Source organism: Leucopleurus acutus, assembly GCF_964270905.1.
Source record: "Leucopleurus acutus genome assembly, chromosome: 7".
In the NCBI taxonomy this organism is placed as follows: Eukaryota; Metazoa; Chordata; class Mammalia; order Artiodactyla; family Delphinidae; genus Leucopleurus; species Leucopleurus acutus.
The window spans coordinates 63,499,309-63,523,458 of NC_139150.1; the positions used below are offsets into that span (position 1 = coordinate 63,499,309).

At 38.3% G+C, this 24,150-nt stretch overlaps 1 protein-coding gene across 3 annotated transcripts in view; it reads right to left on the reverse strand.

Annotated features, from left to right (window-relative positions):
* Window positions 1-5,976: 5,976 nt before the first annotated feature.
* NFIB (nuclear factor I B) overlaps window positions 5,977-24,150 on the reverse strand; it is a 234,776-nt gene continuing 216,602 nt past the window's right edge. For all 3 annotated transcript variants that reach the window (XM_082842856.1, XM_082842857.1, XM_082842855.1), the window contains exon 12: window positions 5,977-11,737. In XM_082842856.1, coding sequence (XP_082698982.1) covers window positions 11,608-11,737 — 130 coding nt within the window. In that variant the 3' untranslated portion in view covers window positions 5,977-11,607. The remainder of the gene's footprint in view (window positions 11,738-24,150) is intronic.

Genomic DNA, 24,150 nt, shown 5'->3' on the forward strand with positions numbered 1-24,150 from the left:
TGAGTTTCCAATGTCCACCTTCACCAAAACTTAATGAGGTTTATAATTTTGCAATTAAAATTGATGACAAACTATCTTCACACAAATCCTGGAAAACAGAGAAGGTCAATGATTGCTTTAATCCGATTAAAGTTGCTTTAGTTCCGATTTGAGGGTAAGAGAATTCTAAGATCTTCAAGTTCTATACTATTCAAAAAAAGATAACCAAACGATTTCATCAGACCAAATTGTAAGACACATGTTAAGCAATTTAGGGCTGCTCATTGGAGGATATTTAAATCTATCATTTCCACTGTTTGTTTGGACAAGTCACCTCACCTCTGTGCCTCAGTTTTCTCACTGGTAAAACAGGAATAGGATTCAATAAGATAATAGAAGTAAAATACTTGGCCCAGGACCTGACTCAATAATCATTCAACAAATGTAAACTATGCCCACTCTTGTGTTACTGCCAACAAAGCTCTTTCCCTCTTATTTGAAAGTTTCCTGCACTCTGTCATCCTGTTATGTACCTCTGTCACTGTTCGGGGTAAATCTTGATATTGTTGATTTGGTGATGATTTGTAACATGTGCTATCAGACTTATTTCTCCACACAAACCTCCTTAAAACTGGATGGAGGGGCTTCCCTGGTGGCGCAGTGATTGAAAATCTGCCTGCTAATGCAGAGGACACGGGTTCGAGCCCTGCTCTGGGAGGATCCCACATGCCGCGGAGCAACTAGGCCCGTAAGCCGCAACTACTGAGCCTGCGCGTCCGGAGCCTGTGCTCCGCAACGAGAGAGGCCGCGATAGTGCGAGGCCCGCGCACCGCGATGAAGAGTGGCCCCCACTTGCCACAATTAGAGAAAGCCCTCGCACAGAAACCAAGACCCAACACAGCAAAAATAAATAAATTAATTAATAAATTCCTACCCCTAACATCTAAAAAAAAACCCACAAAAACTGGATGGAGAATGTGCCCTGAGAGTTCTCACTGGAGGGGCAGCCAGTGGAAACAGGGCTCCAGAACCAGAAAATCAGAAGGGTAAATCACTGAACCTGGAGCAACCCATGTGGCTTTCATTAGCACCAGGTAACATACTCACAATTTAATAAGTACTCCCAGTGAGGACATAAGCTAGAGCAGAACCCAGTTTTGATTTCAAGCTACTCAGGCAAGAGGTCAAGGAGAAAAGTCATACAATCTCTACCAGACCTAACGGGTTTCTCTTCTCATGGAGGAGAGATCATTCCAGTGCTACTACACCTTTTATCCCAAGCCTTAAAATAAATCTGGGTCTTTTCTGCTTAAGGAATTTATATGCAGTTTTACAAGGAGATAAAAGTTAAATGTAGCTATATGTTTAGCTGACTAATCAAAATAAGAGTAGATAAAATCAGAACTTCTCTGAAAAACTGAAGGTACATATATGTTGTATTTATGAAGAACCCACAAATATATCCGAAAAAGTCAAGAATATTTAAGAATCCTTTCTTTCATCTCTAGTGTATTCCATCTACTCTAATTAGTTAATCAGTTAAAGGCTAGCTATAACCTTGACTGTCATGGAGCTGGATCTAAAATGGAACATGTACAAAAAATTTTCTGTGATCTTAATCCTTTCTTATGACCTACAAGTGATATTTACATTTTTTTGTTTATATCTTTATTTTTTCCTTAATTTGATTCTTGCTTTTCCTAGGCTGTGCCTCATATATTAAAATATTTGCATTCATTCAAAGTCATTAATTATATTCTAGTTTGTGTATGGACTTTCTTCCAAATGAAGGAAGCAAAGGACACTACGATTTCCTTTCCTTTCCTCTGCCTGTGTCAGCTATAAGATATGAAGAAATTACTTTGCTAGATTATGAAACAACCCAAACAATATTTCACAAATAAAAGTTCACAGTGAAATTAACGGGCAAGCCACATATATGCCCGCGTACTCCTACTTCTGCACATTCTTGAAATTCCAGTTTACATTTAGTTTTGCCTGGAATCTGATTTAAGTCTTCTGGATATTTTGGTTTAGTATTGCAAACATTAGGTTGTTCGTGTATTTGTGTTTTTACAAATTAGACAAGGAACTGCGGTATAAATGGATTTGGGGCTGAAATTTCTTTTAAAATATTTTCATTTGAATTTCTCATCATAATGAAGTTCCATCAGTGCCCCTCCTCTTATATGTTTCTCTGGATAGGTGTAAAGCCACTTTATTTTTGTACTAACAAAGAGAATTTTGATTCTGGAATAGTAAAAATGTGAGAAACAGTAATTGGGAAAAACATATATGATCAGGACAGGGTGGATTTGACTCACCTTCTAAGTCTCTCTTTCTGAGGAAAGTGTCTTTTCCCTGTGTACCATGAAGGGTACTGGGCAGCTGCTGGAGGGTGCTGGGCATGGATCCAGGGCAGCCCTGGGCTCATTTACATCCACGGTCACACTAATGGGGGTGGGGGAAGCGCTGAGGGGGCTTCTGGGAGACAGAACAGCCCCCAGCTGTTGTTGTTAAATGTGGACACGCCCTTCAGGTTGCCAATCCCCAGGGTCCCCATTTGTTAACTCTGCCTGTTAACCCAGTTATGCTACCTGCCCTGCCCCCCTGCCCTCAAGCTGTGACCATTTGCATTTTTGACCCCCGCAGCAATAAACTGCACGCCGCAAAGACTTCTTCATATAATCCACCCAGAGAGGAATCATTTATTGTTAAAAAATAACAGTGGTGAGAACTTCTTGGAAAATGCCAGTTTCCCACCTCTACCCTGCCCTCCATCTATCCTTCAGGCCCTTATGTGGACTACTTTGGTCACATTAAAATCCAGTAGCCCAGAGTACCCCAGAGGGGGGCATTTTGTTGACATGGAGGAAAGGACCGTTTTAGAATAAGAGACACCATGAGGATCACTGAAGTTTCCAACCCTGAACAGAAAGAGCAATTTTGGACAACCCAAGGATGGTTTGGGGGCATTTGGGACTGGGTGGGCAGGGAGTGAAGGGAGAACCAAGAAGAGGGGAATTCCACAGAGGGAGGTGGCCTGGAAGCAAAGAACAGAACGTTTGCTTCCTTTCCTGTGGGAGCAGCTATGCTGTCCTGTAAAGACTTTGTGGGGCTCCTCTGTATGAAGTCTGGAAAGCTGCATATCTCAGGCTTATCCAATCTCTCCCAGCCCATTGCAGATTTCACCTCCTTATCCAGTCCCCACCTTAAGAGGAAAGAATGGAGTGTCATGTGAGCGGAGCACAGATGCCAGCTGTCAGCTTGTCCAAGGAGGGAAGAGAGTCAGATGCTGCACTCTTGCCCGGGGCTTCCTCAGCCCACAAGGTCCTCCGTTCAGTTCTCGTGACTTTTCTCTATTTGAGAAAACTTCTATTCCTTGCAAATTCTTGTGTCTCCTATAAAATAAAGCTACTTAGAAAATTAACAGACTTAAGAAATCAATGCTTTTCTTCCCTCACAAAGAAAGGAAAGTATTGACATCACCTGAAGGGAACTTCTAGAAGCTAAGGTCAGGTCATTTACAGACGCGCAGTTTCCATTCAAGAAATGGTCTCTTGGAAGGACTCTGTTGGAATATCTATCAGTAGAGACTTGCTGGCTGCCACAGAATTAAAACTAAAAGGGAAAGAAGTAATGTTCTCCAACCAGTAGCAATTCAATTATTTCAATAACACACACAACACAAACACACACACACACATGCAAAACCAATTGCTAATGAAAATAACTCATATCTTCATGTCCTCACTCTAAAAGAAACGAATCCATTCATTTCTGACTAATGTGTCACACTGCCCAATGATGAAGCCAATAATAATAATGATAATAGTAATAATAAGTAACACATTTCCAGCACTGAAAGAGCTTTACACGCACAATCTCATTCATTCTCTCAACAGCCGAATGAGACACTCTCACTAATATCTAATTTTACAGACAAGGGAACTGAGGCAAAGAAAGTTTATGTAACTGTCTATACAGCTGGCCATTCCCAGCATTTGGAAGCAGCCAGTTTAACTCTAGAGCAGGGACTTGAAGTAATTGTTGTGTACACTTCCTCACTGCTGTCTCTCTTCTATCCCCAAATCCTGATCGATGCCAACAAAGCCAAACATTTTCATCAGGGCAAAAAGTCGCTCCATACGTAAAAATTTTATTTCAATTATAATATTCTTAAAACTACTTCCCAGGACATTTCTTAATCTTCTAAAAAATCCAATTATCATCTCATCTTGGAGCCGTCCAGGAGTCTCCATTTTTTTTCAGTAGATAGCGGTCAACTGATTTCCATGCAACTCTACACACAGCATTGTAAACCCACTGTATCAGGGCGGTTTGGGGAGGTGAAAGGGACCCGAGTCATGAATTAGAGGTGGTGGGATCAGGCAGTTGGATCCGTTTCAGCAAGTCTTTGATTGGGATGGTCAAATTCCAGGCATTTTTATCTCTTTTCAATGAAGCTTGCATTAGTTTTGCTTCATTTGTGCACATCACTCAGATGGATCGCAAAACCCTTTAAGCTCATTCCTTTTCAATTAGCTATTTTTGAACTCCAGCTGACTCCGTTCAGAATTGCTGTATTCAAGGAGTCTGGATTTGGGACCCCATCCTCAGTTTCAGCTCGCGTCCCACCTCCCTGTGCATAAGGAACATCGACCCTGCTCGCACTGAAAAGTAGCACCGCTTCTTGGAAACCTAAGATGCTTCTCCTTTTCAGGCGTTGGGAGAAAGAAATTCTTCTCCTCCAGTACTCACAAAACCACTAAACCCACAGCCACAGGGTGGCCCCAGGACTTACCTTTTCTGTTGAGTGTGTGTGTTTGAGGCCCTTGTGGTTTTTCAGTCGAGGAGACCACAGTCCATTCATCCCGAGCACACGTTACATCTTCACCTCATTGCTGAAAGGCCTTTCTCAGGGAGTGGGGGGCTGAAATTCTAGATCTGCACTTGCATTTCTACGGTCATTGTTTAGAGGGTTTGGGAGGACTATACGTAGTAGGAATTGCAAGAAGGGTTTAAACATACACACGTGCCCAGTGCAATTGGAAGTACCGAACTGAAATAGTAACCATCCCAGATGCTAAGAAATTAAACCCATGCTACAAAATTCCCAGATGGAAGGACCAAGATCCACTTCCAAGATATACTGACCCCAACGCTAACGTAGGAAGAGCGGCGGGAAGAGGTGGAGGAGGAAAATAAAACATGAGGCCAGAGTCTGTAGCATAGCTCATTTTATTGTTTAAACAGTTTTTGCATAGGAAATATATCTGCTTCCAGTAATTGACTGCAGTATGAGCAGCTGCTAGCAGTATAGGCTGGATATAACAGTAACAATCACATTAAGTCAAGCTTGATTTACACCAGTTTAAAACTTGTGGCAATTGAGTTCATTTGCAACCCACAAAAAGTACCCAAAGAACATTATCCTCCAACCGGGCACAATAAAACCTTCGCTAACATTCTGGCCCAGTCTGGGGCTGATCCCAGAGGTCTGAACACCAGAAATTAAGTAACTGTCATATAATACATCCTACTGCTAAAGGTTTGTTACACGGAGATTGTGCATGTGCCTCCTTTTTGAAAAAATTTAATTAAAATACAAGGTTCTGTATTTATGGCCCATGAGGACAAAAATGCCAAAAGTTTTAAAATGGATCAACCCTGGTGTGTAGCTAGCAAGCAATAACTGACTACTCGTCACCTACAGTTGTACTAAATGTATCTAAAGAAACACACAGTCCTACAAAAGTTGTTCTCAGAGAAATATCATTGAGGTGAGGGCACCTCTTCCCAGGATGCTAAAAGTTCTATGTGATATAAGCACAAATTAACAGCTTGATGAAGACATAATCTAATGCAGCTTTGAGAAGCCTATGCCTGGGATGGAGTTACCCCTCACATTCTACAATGTTGTAGAGATTTTTTTTTTTTTCCAAGAAAATGTCATTTGAAACATATTTACAACTGAACTCAACAGAGACTGTGAAATTGAACAGGCACTGCTCATTTGTTTGAGTTTTTTGGTAAACATTTTGCTGGTTTTTTTTTTTGTTTGTTTCTTTCTCGTTTTGCATCAACTTTTTTTCAGTCCATGCAACTTCAATGCCCTCGATGAAGAATGCATAATAAGCCATACTTCTTAAAAAAAAAAAAAAAAGACTTCCTTCTGCATAAAGAGATATATTTGCCACATCAGTCCCTGTAGCACAGTTTTCAAAACCATTCTGTCAAAAATACAGTAATACAAGACTGGCTTTAGTGTCACCAGCTCACACTGCCTTGTGTGTATGTAGGCCACCATTTGTTACTGGTACTGTATCATGCAATAAAAGTTATCAGAGGCTGGGGCTGGCGTGCTCATAGGCTAGTGGCACTGAAGCGTTTTCACAATCTCAACAATTTGAATTGCAACACACAGATATTTCTAAAGAGTCTTAACTAGTGAACCCTTTTATTATTAAAAAAAACCAAAAAAACAAAACTACTTACAACCATTGAAGAAAGAATTGCAACAACAACAAAAAAATGTAAAAATTGACCGTCTCCAACTTGTCCCCTTTGACTATATGAACAATGTCACCAACAGATCTGTGGCACGGACACAGTACAAAGAGTTGTCATGGCAATGAGTTTGGCTGATGCAAAGGTCATTGTGCAGGGTCAAAGGGCAAAAATCAGTGGTCCATGTTACCCCCCAACTGCAGTGCTCCACCCCACCCACACAATTTTTAAGGAATTAGAAAAAAACAGGGGAACTACCAGAAAGTGCAAAATATGAAGAAGGCAGCTTTCAGCTCCTTCAGCATGGAGTAGAACATTCAATTTTGAGCTTTTACAGTTGGACTTGAATAGCCTGCACATTTAAGAAAAAAAAAGTTTGCAATAGAAACCCAATTTTTTAAAGTCCAGGAAGCATGCAGCTGGTTAATGTTAACCAAAGACCTTGACAGGAACATGTAAACTATACTGAATGTCATGCTTGGGGCCTATCTGCCAGCAATATTGTAGAGTTGTTTCATTACAAATGAATACTGTACACTGAATATGGGATAACTTTCTGCAGCCTTCGTTTCACACGGTACATAGAGTTTGAATCTAGGTAAAGAACACATGTCCTGGTGTCACACCGCTGAAGATGTCCCTGTGCAATCTCTTTTGTTGAGTCCTTATGAAGCTACAAGTCACAAATCCAAGATTCTGCTCCCTGAGGACACGTTATGTGAGACATAGCACGGTTTTGTCATTTTCTGCCTATCCTGAATGCTCTGTGAAACAACCTTAAATACCATCACGTAACAATCACAAAAACTTTTGCTAAAGGCCGTATATACTAATAAAAAGACAGTGGTGCTTCCGACATTCTGAAATGCTCTGAAAACCAACTTTTCCAATACTAAATACAACAAAATAACCTTCATAAAATATAACTTTTCTCCATTTACACTTTTTTAAAGGATTAGTATCCTATGCTTTTCAAGCACAGGAATCTGTGAAATAACTCCTAACATGGACAGATTTTTTTTTTTTTTTTAATACATAACTTAAGAGCCTGGAGAGTTTTAACTCAAGTCCAGTCTCCAAACAAGGAATATTCTTGTTTACTTTAAAAATGGAAACAACATATAGTTCCATTATAATTGTTAAAAAGTTAGCTTTACAAACATGGGAATTTTAATTTAAAAAAAAATTCTTAACAAAACTATACAGTGTACAAATTACTGTCTACAAGGTAGGCGGTTCATGAAGAAGACCTTTCGCTCTTCTTGCTACTCGCAGCTTCACAGATTCATTCACATATTTTTTTTTTAATGGAGCTGCCCACCCGAACATTACCCCATAACTATATTGCTATAATTAAGATTTTTGCCATGTCTTTATGTACAGTCTCCTTCACTGCCTTTTTCTTTTTTCTCCTTAGACAAGCCTCAAACGCTCATGTCACTCCAGAGGAAACACTTCAGAGGCACTGTGAGGGGTGGGCTGCAAAGCAACGCAGGGAAAGCTGAACAGTGCCGCGGAGCCGGGGCTGGAGACGCCACCCCCTACTGATGCCCTTGGGTGACCTTCACCATCCTGTAGCTCTGCAGTTCTGGGGAGGGGAGGGGCGTGCAAGACCTGCAAGAGGGGGGGGGGGGCCCTTAGTCACAAGATACTTCCTGGTAAAAAGAGGAGGAGGCCGAAATGGATTTGAGATTATATAGAGAGTAGTATCTTTTTAAGAGTTTTATCTCAGAAGGAAAGGAGAAAAAAAAATGATTAAAAAAAAAAAAAGCAACACTTGAACTAGGCCTTTGTATTCAAGAGGCAGGCAGGAATACCCACAGTGTGTAACTTATTTAGCTAGAGCTGCTCATTCACTGGCAAAAAAAAAGAGAGCGACTCTGCTCTTAAAAAAATACTGCGTGTCCTGTGAGGTTGATTTGTTCACCTACTAGGTTGAAGAGCTTGGCTGAGATGATCTGTTTTCCACCAGGGCAAGTCATCACAGAAATGACTGGACTTCCTTTTGAACTTGCGCTCCTGCTGTGCTTTTCAGCATTGGGGCTATCAAACTGAATGGGCTAATCAAACACAATTCTCAGGCCCATAAGCATTGTTCTAAAGTATTCATTATTAAATGATATGCTGTGAGAACAATAGACAGTTTATTTTATTAGGCCATGGCCTGGGGGAAGGGGGTCAGGGGCTCCCCAGGACAGCCCACCATGTGTCACTAATTCTAAAAGATTTTCCCCCTCGTAATGAATTCCCTCAATGGGACTGGGTGGGGCGGGGGGGGGGGGGGGGTGGGCAGGCAGTGGGGCAGAGTAAAGTAGAACCAGCCTCCATTCACCCTCTAGCCCTCCGGGGAAATTACATCCAATATATACGTGAGGTACCATCCCTTAAAAAAGAAATCCCATCAGCATCTAACGGGCTTAATGCATCCACAGGAAAATTCATTTCTAAAAATTCTCTATTTGCCTTCTAGTCTGGTTCTCTGTTTAAAAAGGGCAGGTAGAATGAAAACTTAACAAGACTTATTATTTTTGTTCCTTAAAAACTGAACTTTGATTTTAATCTAGAAGTCCGAATACAGGTAATAATAGCCCTCTGTTCAATCTCCTGGATATTAAAAAAAATTTCCAAGCGCACTACCGTCCGTTTGAAGTAGTGAGTCCCAGGTAAATCACAGACTAACATTCATGAAATGAAGAAACGGGGAAGGAAAGTGGTGGGGAAAGGATGCGGGAGCACCCCCTCCGGCAGGATGGCATAGTTTAGAGGAGAAAGTATGCTCAGCCCCGAAGTTGAAACATCTGCTAGATGTACTTTTCAACGACTATCTTTGCTAACTATGAGACAGGCTCACTCTCCACTGTGGATCCGGAACTTTCAAGAAAAACGACCGCGCCCCCCTTAAAAAAGATAAGACCGTTTGTTTTAAGCCAAGTCTGCCTCCAGGTGAATTGGTTGTGTTCGCTTGCTCTTACTCTGTTGCTATGAAAAGCAGAAAGGAGTTCCGCTTGCACCCCAGGTGGGGAGTTTGAGAGGGAAACCTGTGAAGTTGAAGTTTCTCACAGTAGGCAGAACAGTCGCTGTGCAGCCCAGGCCCATCTCAGGGTGCACTGCTTCACAGCTACACTGTAAAGTGTTAAAAATCCTCCCACCCACCCCAGAATATATATATATGTATATTAAAAAAAATCCCCTGTCCATCTCTCAGTACACAAAAGGACCTCATCACACTGCAAAAATAGCAGTACCCACTTTGGTCAATTAAAACAAACAAACAAAAAAAAAGCATACATTATTTTTTTTTTAAATCTGTGTACTTACCTATAATAACCAATACAGCTAAAAGCACTACCTACATAGGCAAAACTTGGTATTGCATAATTCGTATAAATTTGAAATCCCTCCCCCCCAAATATTAATTGGAAGATGAAAAACATGAAAGGTTAATAGAAAAAACACCAAAATACTGAAAATATTGCTGGTCGATTACAATTTTTAAGCGGCAACTATACACAGCCATGATATGCTTTATAAATGTGAGATAAAGGTATAACTGTCTAAAAAATCCATGATGTCACACATTTTTCTTCGTCTGGAGTACAAAATATTTTGTCATAAAAATGGTAAAGATTTAAAATGATAATAAATGCAGCAAAACAAGTGTAGTGATGTCACTTTTTTGTGTTTTTTTGTGTTTTTTTTTTGTTTTTTAGATTTCAAGGCAAGGCACGTAATGTGGACATTATATCTTCGTGCAAATTAGGATTACTGGAAAGAGTATTTTTAATTAAAATTTTAAGAGACATAGAGGCAAAAATGTGTCTGCCCATGCACACCACAGATCTGTCAATACAAGAAATTTGTTGAACAAGGCTAATGTCTGAAAGCACCATGCAAGTATTCAGCACCCTGATTACAACTGTTTTCTCAAGAGTGCATTTTTATATCCTACACCCTGGCGTTCCCAGTTTGTAAACTGTAAGCTTTACCCTTGTGACATGGATTTGCCTGCCTCTTTGTCTCTAGAATGCAGATTTTATAGAACCTTTTGTACACCCTATGGGTTCTTGATGCAACCAGTAATTTTAAATAAATAAATTCTACCTCCAAGGAGGCTGCAGCTAAACCAACATAAGTGCTGTGTTTTCATTAATTTTTTTTTTCCTCAAGCACATGATTTGTCTTGATTTAATGCCTTTTTACTGCCCTCAAAAACTGAGGGGAAAATAAATTCGTTCAAAATTATTTTAAATTCTTTTTAATCCCCTCAATTTAGAGTCCAAGGGCTGAAGGACTTATAATCATGATTCCCCTTTAGATATAAATTTATAAATTGCACTTGCCTCTGTTAAGTGTTTCTTTTGTGGGGAAACTATTATATTAATTTTTACTGTTGCATGCAGAGATAACACTTCACCTACATAGAGGCATTTCTTCCATAGAGCCTTTGTGTTCAAACTGTTTTTTTTTTTCCTTTTTTCTTTTTCTTTTTTTTTTCTTTTTTTCTTTTTTTTTTCCTTTTTTTTTTTAAGATTTCAAACTGGGTTACACACTGGAAAAGGCTGGGTTAAGGGCCAAAATTTAATAAATCTGTACTGATAACTAAAGGCTACAGAGATTTCATATATATTTTTTTTAACTTTTAGAAATCAGAGTGCTTATAAAATGGCTGGCTCATGGCTCTGTCACCCAGCACTTCTGATGCCGCCTCCTAGCCTTAGTTGGTGAGATAACCAGGAATAGTGATTCCATGCGTAAACAACAAGAATACTAAACCAATAAAACTAGCTTATCATGCAAATATTAAGGCATCTAGAAAGTCAGTTAAAATATATTGTCATAGAGACAGAACATCTATTTCCCAGCGGACTTCATGTAACAAAGGCTACTTTGCAGGGGCTGCGATCTACCATCAGTGAAATATCATCGACCCTTTTTATGTCATTACAGTTTCAACCTTAAGGGAATTAGTGATTGTAAGTGCTGCGATTGCTGGTCTATTATCTTCTTTCTTCAGTTTCTTTCCTTTCTCCCTTTTTGTTTGTTTTGTTTTGTCCAGTCTTCTCTTTTCCTTTTTTTTTTTTTAAATTTCTTAAACTAGTGTTGTATTTCATGTTTCCCTCAGTTGCTTGTTTCTGCTTGAAGGAAAGGTTCTCCGATTATGTTCAAACCGTAATTTTGGACATTTGCCGGTAGGATGGGTGTCCTATTTGATACTTGGAAGGGAACCAAGCTAGCCCAGGTACCAGGACTGTTGGCAGGAGAGGGGCAGGAGGGAAGGAAGAGAAAAAGAAAAAATACAACGTTACTCTACAGCAATATTAGAAATATAAATTCCATAGGCATCAAATTACTACAATAGCTTTTTTCCAAATTGCAGTTTAATATGAGATACATGTGCTAAATTATAAACATTATACGTATGTAAGCTACATGGTCTATTTCTTTCACGGATGGTAAGACTAATTGTGAAAAAAACTCGAGTAAGACTCATCCATAGTTATTAAACTCTGATTGAGGATACTCTTCCTAAAATACTTGGTCTACTTTGATGTAAATATAATATGATTTTTTGTCAAAAAAAAAAGAGAAAAAAAAGAGCAAATCTACAACAGTGCCAACATACTTTGCAAGCAATACTCTGATCTTGTTTTAATTCACCAGCAATTGTGATGTATTTCAATTTTTCACCTGCTTATCGGTTGAATAAAATTGAAAGCCATAATGAAAGAGCTTTTTTTTTCCCTTCACAATAGGAGAAAATACATTTTTCGGAAGGCCAGTGCATAATGTGTAGTTGGAAGCTGACACCAGAAGCCAGGGCATCCCCTGTCCCTCCGCATCAGTCATGTCTCCACATCCCAGCTGCTGTGAGTTTGGGAGTCTGGAGAGCAGCCTGGGAGAAGCCCCACAGGGAGGGAGTAAGCAGAGGAGGGGCTTGCCCCTCTCCAACCAACTCTAATTTCACCGATGTTGTATTTGGGGCTGTATAAAACAAAAACAGTTCGAGAAACAGTTCTCTAATTGCTACTGGCATAATCTCTCATTAAACAAGTATCATACAGAGGAAAATAACACGACACCTACGTGTCACAAAACAACCCCATAACATACATTCTGGGTATACCTAATCAGATGCATTATTTGTTTCAACATTCAACTAGGAACTAATGTCAGCTAAGTAACAGCTGCATAAATAATCATGAAACAAGAAAACATCCAACTGACAATTCCATACCCAGTTTTGTCATCGTCTGGCATGGAAATACAACTTCAATGTTTTAAATTTAATTTATCCTTTAAATTTAATTTATATCCTTTTCTTTACTTTTGGAGCCATGAGGTGAGATGGATTCTACTATGGTAGGTATCAAGCTAGACACCCTCATTTTTTCATATTTAAATTCCAAAGGTACAAAAACCTTTACGGAATATTACCTTGAAGGAACAATTTTCCTACCTACTCCCTCTACCCACCAAAAAGAAAAAGCTTGGATTAAAAAACAAAAAGAACTTGATATGTAACTTTTTACTCTCATGACACTTTTAAACAAATAAAGAGGCTTATTATTACGTCTAGGTACATATTTCTGAGTTAATATTTTAACAGAAAAATATTCACAATGACCTTTTATGCTAAAGGGGTTTTGTGATTAGAGTATGAGATCCATAATAACAAAGTCCATTTCTCTTTCATTGTTCTCCATCTAATATAGTAACTGGTACATTGTAGGTGCTCAGTAAATTTTTGGATTAACAGGCAAGTCAACTGAATATTCCAAATCACACCCAACTATATATTTTTTAAAAGTGTCGTCATAATCACATAATTTCACGAGTACATTGCAATTTGGCCCCTATAATAAGAAAATAGGCATCTCTGAACTTAAAATTAGAGATGTTTAGTATTAACAAAAATTAACTATGCAGGAAAAATCGTATAATACTTGAAACAAAAAATTCAAATAAAAAGATATGTCATTATAGGATAAAAAATCATAATTCTACAGAATAAAAAGTTGTTATTGAAACCTTTTCTAAGAGACTTAACTGTTTTCACATATTTCTCTCTTCCCACACACATCTTCAACAATTATTTCTGCATTTTGCACCACTGATTGGGCCACTGATTGGGAAGAGTGTTACATGATGCATCATGAAACATTTTCCCTCCACTGTCCTACTGCACTTGATTACATAGTACTTCTATATAGCACTACCTCATATCATAATTATCTGTATCTATGATTATCTTACTTACTGAAAGGTAAGATCTCTAAAGAAAATGACCTTATCTTATCAATCCTTATTGCTGGCCATAGCTGATGCTAATTATTTCTCAACAATTAAATGACAAAAATGGATCTCCATTATTTTTAACCTAAAGCAGGAAGCATGTATACAGAACAAAAAGACTAGCTCAAATTGATAATCCTTGACAGTAAAAGAAAATGTCAACGACAAGTAAATAACTTTGCAAAATTAACGAGTCCCAAATTAAATGGGCTCTACGAAGTCATTTAGAAACTGCATATTTTAGGAAAATAAAGTGTATTTTAATGCTTGAAAATAGATGTGACTCCTTAAATGGAGAAGTCTACTGATCAATGGCAGAAAAGACAGGAATTCAGGGTTTATTTTGCAATAGCTTTCTTACTCACTTCTTTAGAAGAGACATGTATTGTTAGTTTATGGAAAATCCTTGATAAAAATACATAGATGCTAGTGACTAACAGGACTCTTGCTGCAGAAGAGCTAACAAATTCAATTTAGATGTTTATTTAAACCTTTCAAACCTCCCATGCTACATTATGACCACGTCAAAATTGCAGTGTGTGATATATTTGTCAATACTGTTTATGAACCTTTGGGGGAAAATAAATCTCAGACATTAACACTATGCAGACCCCATATATGAGTCTACAAGTCTCTTATTGCCAATCTGGAGGTTAAATACAGAACTGTAAGGCACAGACATTTTTTAGAGCTTTTTGGTAGTCCCGTTGAAAAAAATCTGGTAAAACTAATTCAAAGATTATGATAACAGTGCAAAGAAAAATGTTTAACCAAACAAAATAACTTAGATCATTTAATTCCTAAAAGACAATGCCTCAAATCTCATAGTTTTTCAGGTAAAAATTTAACAGTGCTTTTTACATATCAACTCTCTCTACATAAGTCAATGTCAATGACTGCCAGCATGGATAAAATAAACACACTTTCATATTTATGTACATATACAACTAGTTACATGTAAAATGCTTAATCATTTTAATTTCTAATAGAATGAAAATTATATGGATAACCTTATGTTCAATCCAATAATCTGTGTCTCTGTCTATTAAGAGATGAGAGTCTTTCAATTGAAAGATCTGAAAATATTCAAAGTCAAATTAAGCTACTTCAGCAATATATCTTCAAACGCTCATTTACTCGGTCTTCATTACATTTTCCACTGCCAAATCACCTTTTTTTTTTTTTTAAGGCATACAGAAGATGAGCATGACTGAAAATTGAAAGCACATCTTTAAAAAATATTGGGCTTCCCTGGTGTCGCAGTGGTTGAGAGTCTGCCTGCCAATGCTGGGGACACGGGTTTGTGCCCCGGTCCGGGAAGATCCCACATGCCGCGGAGCGGCTGGGCCCGTGAGCCATGGCCGCTGGGCCTGCGCGTCCGGAGCCTGTGCTCCGCAACGGGAGAGGCCACAACGGTGAGAGGCCCGCGTATCGCAAAAACAACAACAACAAAAACAAACAAAAAATATATATATATATATACCTGCCATACTAGTAAAAAGAGAAAAGAATACAAGTACTTTGTGGAAAATCAGGCACAAAACAAAGCCCCAAATATTTTGACAATAACACAAAGCAGAATTCACCCTAGTGACTTCTACTCTATGTACGCTCTAAGTATATAATGAGATATTTCATTAAAAATAAAATAAAGTTAAATAAAAATTACAGGAAAAATTAATACATCTGATATCATGGATCATATTTTCATATGATTCTGATCAAATGTATGATGTGGCTGCCGCCCCCCCCACACCAAAGGAAAGAAACAAACAAACAAATTACTTTGACCTTAAGATGCATTAATGGTAGGTGATGGTACGGCTTCATTTTATACTGATCAGACTATCTCAGAAGCATTGTGTTTCTTCTAGGCATCGCTCTTCAAGAGAAACAAACTCTATGGCATTTCTTTGGTGAAGAAACTCACCAAATCATGTCATTTGAGGAACATTAAACGGAAACAGGGAAGACATGATAGTTGAGTTGAAAAGAAACATAGACTTGTTCCATATGGTTCAGGTAGATAGAATTAGCGTAAAGGCAGAAACTTCCAGAAGATACTATGCTGAGGGCCTACTATGAACAAGGTGCTATCTTGGGTGTTTTACATACGCTATGTCACTTAATTTTCTCAATGAATTCTTGAAATTGCCATCATTATCCCCTTTTCACAGATGAGAAAGTTGAGGCTTAAACTCATCCGAAGTTACCCACCTAGATCTCAGATATGAATCAGTTCTGACTCCCATGGCCATTTAACTATTATACTGCTTCCCTGGGAAGTCAGACATTGACCAAACATTCAAAAGAACTTTTTTTTTTTTTTTTTTTGCTGTACGCGGGCCTCTCACTGTTGTGGCCTCTCCCGTTGCGGAGCACAGGCTCCGGACGCGCAGGCTCAGCGGCCATGGCTCACGGGCCCAGCCGCCCCGCGGCACGTGGGATCTTCCCAGACCGGGGCACGAACCCGCGTCCCCTGCATCGGCAGGCGGACTCTCAACCACTGCGCCACCAGGGAAGCCCCAAAAGAACTTTTGAACAGAGTTTTCTGAAGGCAAAATGTATTTGCTTCAGGAGACAATGAATTTCCCATGCCCCACACAGCTGGCTAGTGCTGCAGCAGACTTGTGCACAGAATATGTGATCGGTCTGGGTGATCTAGCAAATATGAAATTTGATATATCTATCTCCTTTGAAAACAAAGCTAATTGAGAGTGACGTTATGGTGAGGATTAAGGAGGAAGAAGATACCTCCTTCTTCTTTTTAAAAATGATACACTATTTATATATTTCTTATCCGGGACAAATTGGATAAAACGGCTAGTCTTTGTATCTACAAGGAGTAAAGAGACTCTGTACCTTTCAAAGAAAGAAACTGAGAAAACTCCTCTGGACAAGTCAACATTTGACTTGGTTGTGCTTTATAAAAATTATTCATTCTGTGACTGTGTATTCTAGGCCAAAAAGGATTGAGTCCTTAGCTTTTAACTTGGTACCCACGCAAGAACCATGGCGTACCAAATAAACATATATGGAGTCATAAGTTTAGTAAAGAACCAAAGTCAAAGGCTTCCTTCAACTATTCGTCCTGAAATAAAAGCTAATTGAAAAATGGCAAAATTCATTTATTACTAGTCTGTGGGCATCTGATAATGGGTTGGGCAACCCATTTGTCAAACATTTTATGAAATGTCAAAGTATCCAGTGTACTAATACTTTTCAGGGGAATAATCGTATCACCCATTCAGATTTTACATACTGATTTAATCATAAGACTACCATATTTGCTTTAAAGATAGTAAGTACTCTTTTAAGAAGCTTAAAAAAATATTACGGGAATGAAGTCCCAAGAATTGTATATATTCATACGTACCTCAACTGTACCAGTAGCCACATTACTTATAGACAGCAATAAAAGTAAGCAATGGCCCAGAAAGCATGGAAAATAAATTCAATAAATACCTTAATTTAAAAGCAGGATTTGCCCTTAATTCCACTGTACCTGTTTCAAATACCCCCAAGAAGGAAAGTTTATTATTTCCTTGGCTAAACCTTTTAATTTTGTTACTATAATATGAACACACAGGTATTAGTATCTCTCCCAAAATGCACAATAAAAAATTTTCCCTATTAATAGCTAAAATCTACCTGGAAAAACCAATCAAGGGCAGGCTAATTAAGTATTAAGTTAGAAACCATGCTGTCCTGGATGTGTGCATTTGGACTGGCGGCTTATTTCAATATAACACAAATGCTGCAGACTGTGTCTTATGAAAAAATGCTCCATCAGACCAGGGGAAGGAATATATGGGTAGTATTTAAGTACCCATATATTTAGGAATTATTACATAAATTATTATACATAAAGAATATATCTAAGAATTCATTAATGTATTAGAACAAAGAAAATGGTACTTATTAAATATACTGGTTGCTAGCACTTACCTAGTGTGTGCATTTGCCAGGCACTGATCTATGTGCTAGACCTACTTTAAAGCTTTCAATCCTCATAACACACTTATGAGAAAAGTACCATTATTATTCTGACTTTACAGATGAGGAAACTGAAGCTGGGAAGTTGTGTCTTGCTCAACCCCTGCTGCTGTTAGATTGTAGAAGCCAGGATTTGAAATCTAGCAGCGTGGTTCTACAACCTACATTCTTACCCACTACACTTCACCTAATCTCCCTCTTCTGTGAAACACACTACTTATATTACTAAGCAAGAATTCATATTATCCTTGAATTATACAAGAGATTCTATGAATTGAGGCCCAAATCATTCAGGCACACTGAAATTCCCAAAGAATATAACTTTTGAGTCCAAATTTCAACACAAATACCTGTATTTTATTTATCCAATTCCAGATCCTTTTCAGCTGAAGGCAATATTTTACCTTTTTTGATGTACATACAGACATGGCTGTATGTCAGTAACTTGCTTGTTGCGTTCCACTTCTGATGCAGCTAGACTAGAAGTGAAAGTGCTTTACACAGGTCTTGGGTTTCTTCAACTTATTTCCCCCATTTTTAAGTATCATTATTGCCATCGGAATGATCCTATTTGCATGCAAGATGATTCCTAATGATTATTACTATTTGTAACAATCTGTATTGGAAAGCTCCCTGGCCGGCTCTTACCTAACTGCAAAGTACTCTTGCGGGCTCTCTGAGAAACACCAAATATCATAAACTGCAGGTGTCTCAATGGAATTATTCTAACTGCAAGCAACAGCACTTCATAGTAATGAAAGAGAAACATATCTGTTTCTTAACTAAGTAGGTAAATAGCCTGCTTTATTGCTAGCTACTCCTTGGGGACCAACGATTTTGAAAATAACATATCCAATCGGTAGGCTATCAAAGCTCATTAATTTATATTCAGTTGTTTCAGGTGGGTTTTGTTATCAGGGCATGCTGGATTGCGTGTTAACTTTACTATGTGTGAGTACTAGCATTTTCTAAATAAAATAATGGCATATGCCAGTGAAATATGTCATCCAATGAAAAGCACAGGGCAAGAAGAGCCTTTACGTATGGGGCCACTGCAGCTAATTACCTAATGTGTACATTATAATGTCTGTACTCTTTTAGTAAACAGCCCTTACAAAATCCTAGAAGACCCTTCAACAAGGCAATCTATATACTTGAAAGTAATAAAAACTTATTTCCTTAAAATGTTTACTTTAGACATAAGTAGGAAAAACACTCTTCCCCTAAACAGACCAAATTAAAAAAAAAAAAACCTAAAAACTGTGTTCCATATTTTTCATGTTTTAGAACTGAAAGTGGAAGATAGAGATTTACTATGAAGAAGACTAATTGTAAATAAATTACGGTACACAGACGCTTATGTACCTAACAAGCTATGTAGCTGTGTGAGGTTCTAGCCAATTAAAAATATAGAATTATGAGGCTCAAAGTAGCGATTTGATCTCCTCCCACAGACTGCACCACAGCGGAGAATCCTACGTGTGGATTTCCATCCTCTTTCTCTAGTCTGTATTCCTTTCTATCCCCGGGCTCCTTTTCAGTGCTATTGTTACAAGTGCTACAGCTCCCCTTATTAGCATATGTGAGTCTTCAACAGCAGACAAAATTCCCTACAAAAATAGTGCTTCCAAATAGTGCCTTTCACTAGAGAAAATCACCCAAGGCATACCAAATTAAATAGAAATGTAAGTTTTATACAAAAGCAAAATGTGATTCTTTCCCAAATGATTTTCATTGAAAAGCAAAAATCAGTGTTATTTGCACAATTTCACCTCTAAAGGACAGAACTTTTCTGTCTCAGAATTCCTAAGCATAAAATCAAAAATGATTAAGGAACTGAACATGTTTTTATGTTATGCCTGCTACTCTGTTCACATGTGCAAAAAAACCTTCCTTCTCATAAAACAAAGATTAACAAAGGAGAGAATAATTGTAGCTGTCTGCAATTTCTGAATACTCAAAATTTGTGTTCTTCAATTTCTTGAACTTTTCTCCTTTTGTAATTTGTCATTACGTTTATTATTATCACGTTTACTCATTCATATGCTTTGTTATCTCAGTAAATACGACTGAAAATTCACTATATACCTCCTAACAGCACTAGCAAACATGAGAATCAAAAAGTAAGTTACTAAAGGGTGCGCTGGCCACTGACAGAGCTGATTTCTCAGGGAACTAATACATATGTAAATATGGTACTTTCCATGAAACATCTTCAAATCAAGGAGGTGTTTAATATACTTCTTTCATTGCAAAGGGTTAATCAGCAAGGTTTACATTTGGGAATTTTCGGCATCATGTTCCTCCTTCTCCTGCAGTACAGCCAAAAATCATCTGACAGGAAACGTAAGATTAAGTTTGTCCTACCTAAGCGAACAAAGAGTGCTCTGAACAGGCAGAGCGGGAACTTTTCTAATCCTGCTGGAATCTGCAGCGCTGCTCAGAAAATATCGCGGAAAAAGTTGTTTTCTCTCCTCTAACATCTTGTCTCTGGGTCATCCCATTTTGGTCCCACTGCAGATCCTGCTGCTTCTCCCATAAAGGTTAACTTAAAGCTCCAAACATAATCATGTGGAAAATGGACATTATTGATTCCTATGGTCCATTGTTCCCCTAGCCTAAGTCCCTGAAGTTCAAGTTCAATCTGGAATTACATCATGTCTGGTTTCTCCTGGTTACCAGACGGCTTGAGACGTGACCACGGCTACAGAAAAAACAAACAGCCTTCTTCACGCTTCGGCTCCCCTATCGATTCAAACGTAAACTTTTTTTCTTTCTCTCAAGTATGCTTCAAGTATGGAGCATGGTTAATTTAGAGATTAAGCTCCAAATTAGATTATCTAATGGCATCTTAATGGATTGCTGACCCATTTCCTGTGGGATGGCAGCATGCAAGTCTGGCTGGAATACAATTAATTTCTTAGGAAGTCTTCTGAAGAGTTTCCTAGATAAAAAGGAAACGCTGTGTTGTGCAAATCTTTCTTTACAAACGGAGAAAGTTAGGCAAAACTGCAACAAATCCCAATGTATTTTTCAACAGCCAGATGACAGATACTGCGTGTGTGTAAACACCAGATAAAGATCAGTTTTAAGAACGATCACATTAAAATTTCTGATTTCATAACAGGTACAAATAATTTTTAGGTAAATGGAGAAGTAATTCTTTTAAATAGACTATCCAAGTACAAAGAACAACACTACTTAGCAGCCCTGGTTCCCAAACAATGGTCATGTGCAATTTTGGCTTTTGCAACTCCCCTCCTTGAACGGGATTCTTCCGTTCATCTACCTTATCAGCATTTCTATCCTAGTCCCAGAGTGGTTCTAGGGGCCCAGAATGGTGTGTAAAAAGTTGAACATTTTGAACACACTTTAGAGCTGACAGCTGAAAAGGAAATTCAGCACTCTGAGAAGAAAGTTCCCCCCAGGAACTCCAGGAACAACCCAGCTGTTGTACCGTAGTTATGTGTCAAGATAACAAACTGAAAGCAGGAAATGCTAACCTAGTGAATTTGTAGGGATGGTCTAGGTATAATGTTGAAATACAGGTTAACTATTAGCATTACGTAAAGCCCTTTAATTACATATTACCCTTATCATACATGTGCCGCATGTATACACGCATATGCACGTGTGTACATGCATGTACACACATACACGGCACACATATACATATATTTACATACAAACATAGTTTGCACCACGATATTGAAAATTATTTTGTTTAAATACTCATTCTTGAGTCGTTGAGGACATATATCTTACAAAGAAAATTTTATGGACAAAGCAGTGAAAATGGTACATGGTTGAGGACAGGGTTATGCAAACAGGCTTAGATGTATGAAACGAACGCTATTACTCCTTCTTTTTTTGCCCTCCTTCTCCTGACCAACCAGATTCAAATAATCTTTACTGGCTGCTAAATTTCTCCTGGGAAATCAAGCAACTCTCTAGAATTGCAGTAATAAACGACAATTTCTTACAAAAACACGTGTAAAGTAACTACAGAATGAAGTATTCAACTCATAGAAAGGAACTGCTAACACATGTAACGTGGAAAATGGCTGATAAAAGTCTCTTCGGTGCCATTCAATTATGGCATCAGCAGAAACACAAAAATCCCTCCAATTATTTCAGTAAAATCTTCATTTATTCATTATTTCAGAGGCTGAGCAAATGGTTTGTGTAAACATATCCTTCAGTAACACACACATGTTTATTTTAGCCATCTGAAGGCTGCTGCTATGTTTATAGAAGCCATCAGACACATACAGCCACTCACTTGTGGCTTTGCCTTTTCTTGAAAGGGGTGAAGAGGGAGAAGAGGGAATGAAACAATAAATCCAGTTTCTCTTTTGCATAAAGCACTACCTCCAACGTTTTTAAATAACTTCTGTTTATGTTATTCTTGGATTGTCCTTTGGCTTTCTTGTTCATTCAATTATATTGCTCTTTCATATTTGCTAGTACAAGCTATGTTCTGGCTATAGTTTCAAGAAAGAAAGCCAGTTAGGGAGTTAACTGCTGTATTTGTTTATACCCACGTAACTCACATATGTAGCAGTGTAATTTGTCCACATCAGAGGACAAAGCACAGACACAACAGTACCCTTATGAACAACATAAGCAACTCATCATCACCTATTACCCGGCTAAGAGCTGAGCCCCTCCAGCCTCAAGCAGAAGTAAGCCCTCCACCAAGGGATTTCACTCTGGGTTGACTGCAGTACGTGACCTTTGGGTTAGAAAAAAATTCACATTTTCAAGACGCAAGCAACACACACACACACACACACACACACACACACACACACACACACACAAATGGCTCACAAAATTCTAAGGTCAAAACAACGGAACACCTTCAGGGTTGCAACTTAATAAGTCTGTGAAAACTTTCCAACGGAGTCAGCTTTGGTTCCGAAGAGAATGTTTATACATTGGGGGTGGGGGGCGCGTGGAGAGGGAGGAGGGTGGAGGAAGTTTTCCAGTTTTGATTATACTCACTCAGCTCCCTCAGCACTGCCATTTTCAGCCCTGAAGAAGGAGCTGCTTTGACATGGAAACACCTCTACAGAAGGATGGGCACAAGGCAGAAAAGGGGGCGACCATGGACAAGTGATTATACGAAGAAGGTAACGGTAGCAAACAACAATCAAAACAAAGCAAAACCAACACACCTTCTTTGCTTTGTCCTTTGCTACCACAGAGTCTCCGGGGATTGCCTTTTGTTCAAAACAAAAAGCAACAACCACAACCAAAATAACGTGATATTTTCTTTATTCCATTAGGACAAAGGCAAATGATTTAATTCTCTGGTTGAATAGATAGACATTTCTCATGTATTTTTAATTTATTCAGATCATTCTAAAGTTGCAGCAGTGCCCTGAAGATTTTAGATGTCTGTTATCTGCCTTAAAAGTAGTAGTGTTACAGACATTTGTGATTTCTTTTTTCAATATCTTTTCTAGGAAAAAAAAAAACTACTGAGTTTCCTAAATAACTATAAGACACACACTATAAACCATGAATAAATTATGAATATGTTATGCCACAGACATGACCTATTTTATGATCAAATATGGACTCCACGTGTGCCTATTTTTGATAAGTATAGCAAAGCAAAGCATATTCCTGTCGCATCTGAGCACGTTTACTCTGAACTGTATGATACCTGGATTTTAAGAACGGTGAGGGTCTGTATCAGTCACAGTGTGTCTGGGACTGCCCACCACAGAGATTCAATAAATACCTGTTGAATGTATGAACGTGATGCCTGCCGTTATCAATTATGTGCCCTCTGAATCATGATAAAAAGGGAAGAAACAAACCAAAAGCTACCTTCGTCAAGCTTTTTGAAGCACTAAGGCCATTCTACATATCATGATCTGCTAATCCAAAAAAATTATTTTTGAGAGAGAAAATAAAAGAAATCTTAACTACATGAATTCCAATTTTTTTTTCTGATTATGACCTGAAACTGATGACCACACCACTTTTTCACCAAGAAGATGATTTGTAAGATGAACAATGCTCTCCTAAGAACTGAGTTTAGTCGTCATATTAATTCACTCCAATACCTGTGTTCTGTGATGATTCACTGTCCACTCACCTTTTCCTTTTGGGGATAACAATGTTTGAGTTGAAACATCACTACGAACTAGGTACAGTTATAGTTTAAGTCTTCAATAATTTATATCCTTATTTCGCTTTAATGTACTTTAGCGATACTACCCAATTTTAGATAAGTAAATGTCAATCAGTAATCCACAGATTGGGAAGTTCACACAGCTATAGCTACATTTAAAAACACAAGTTCTTTCCATCTGACTTGCAATTTTTTCTAAATATGTTAAGGCTTGTATGTAGAAA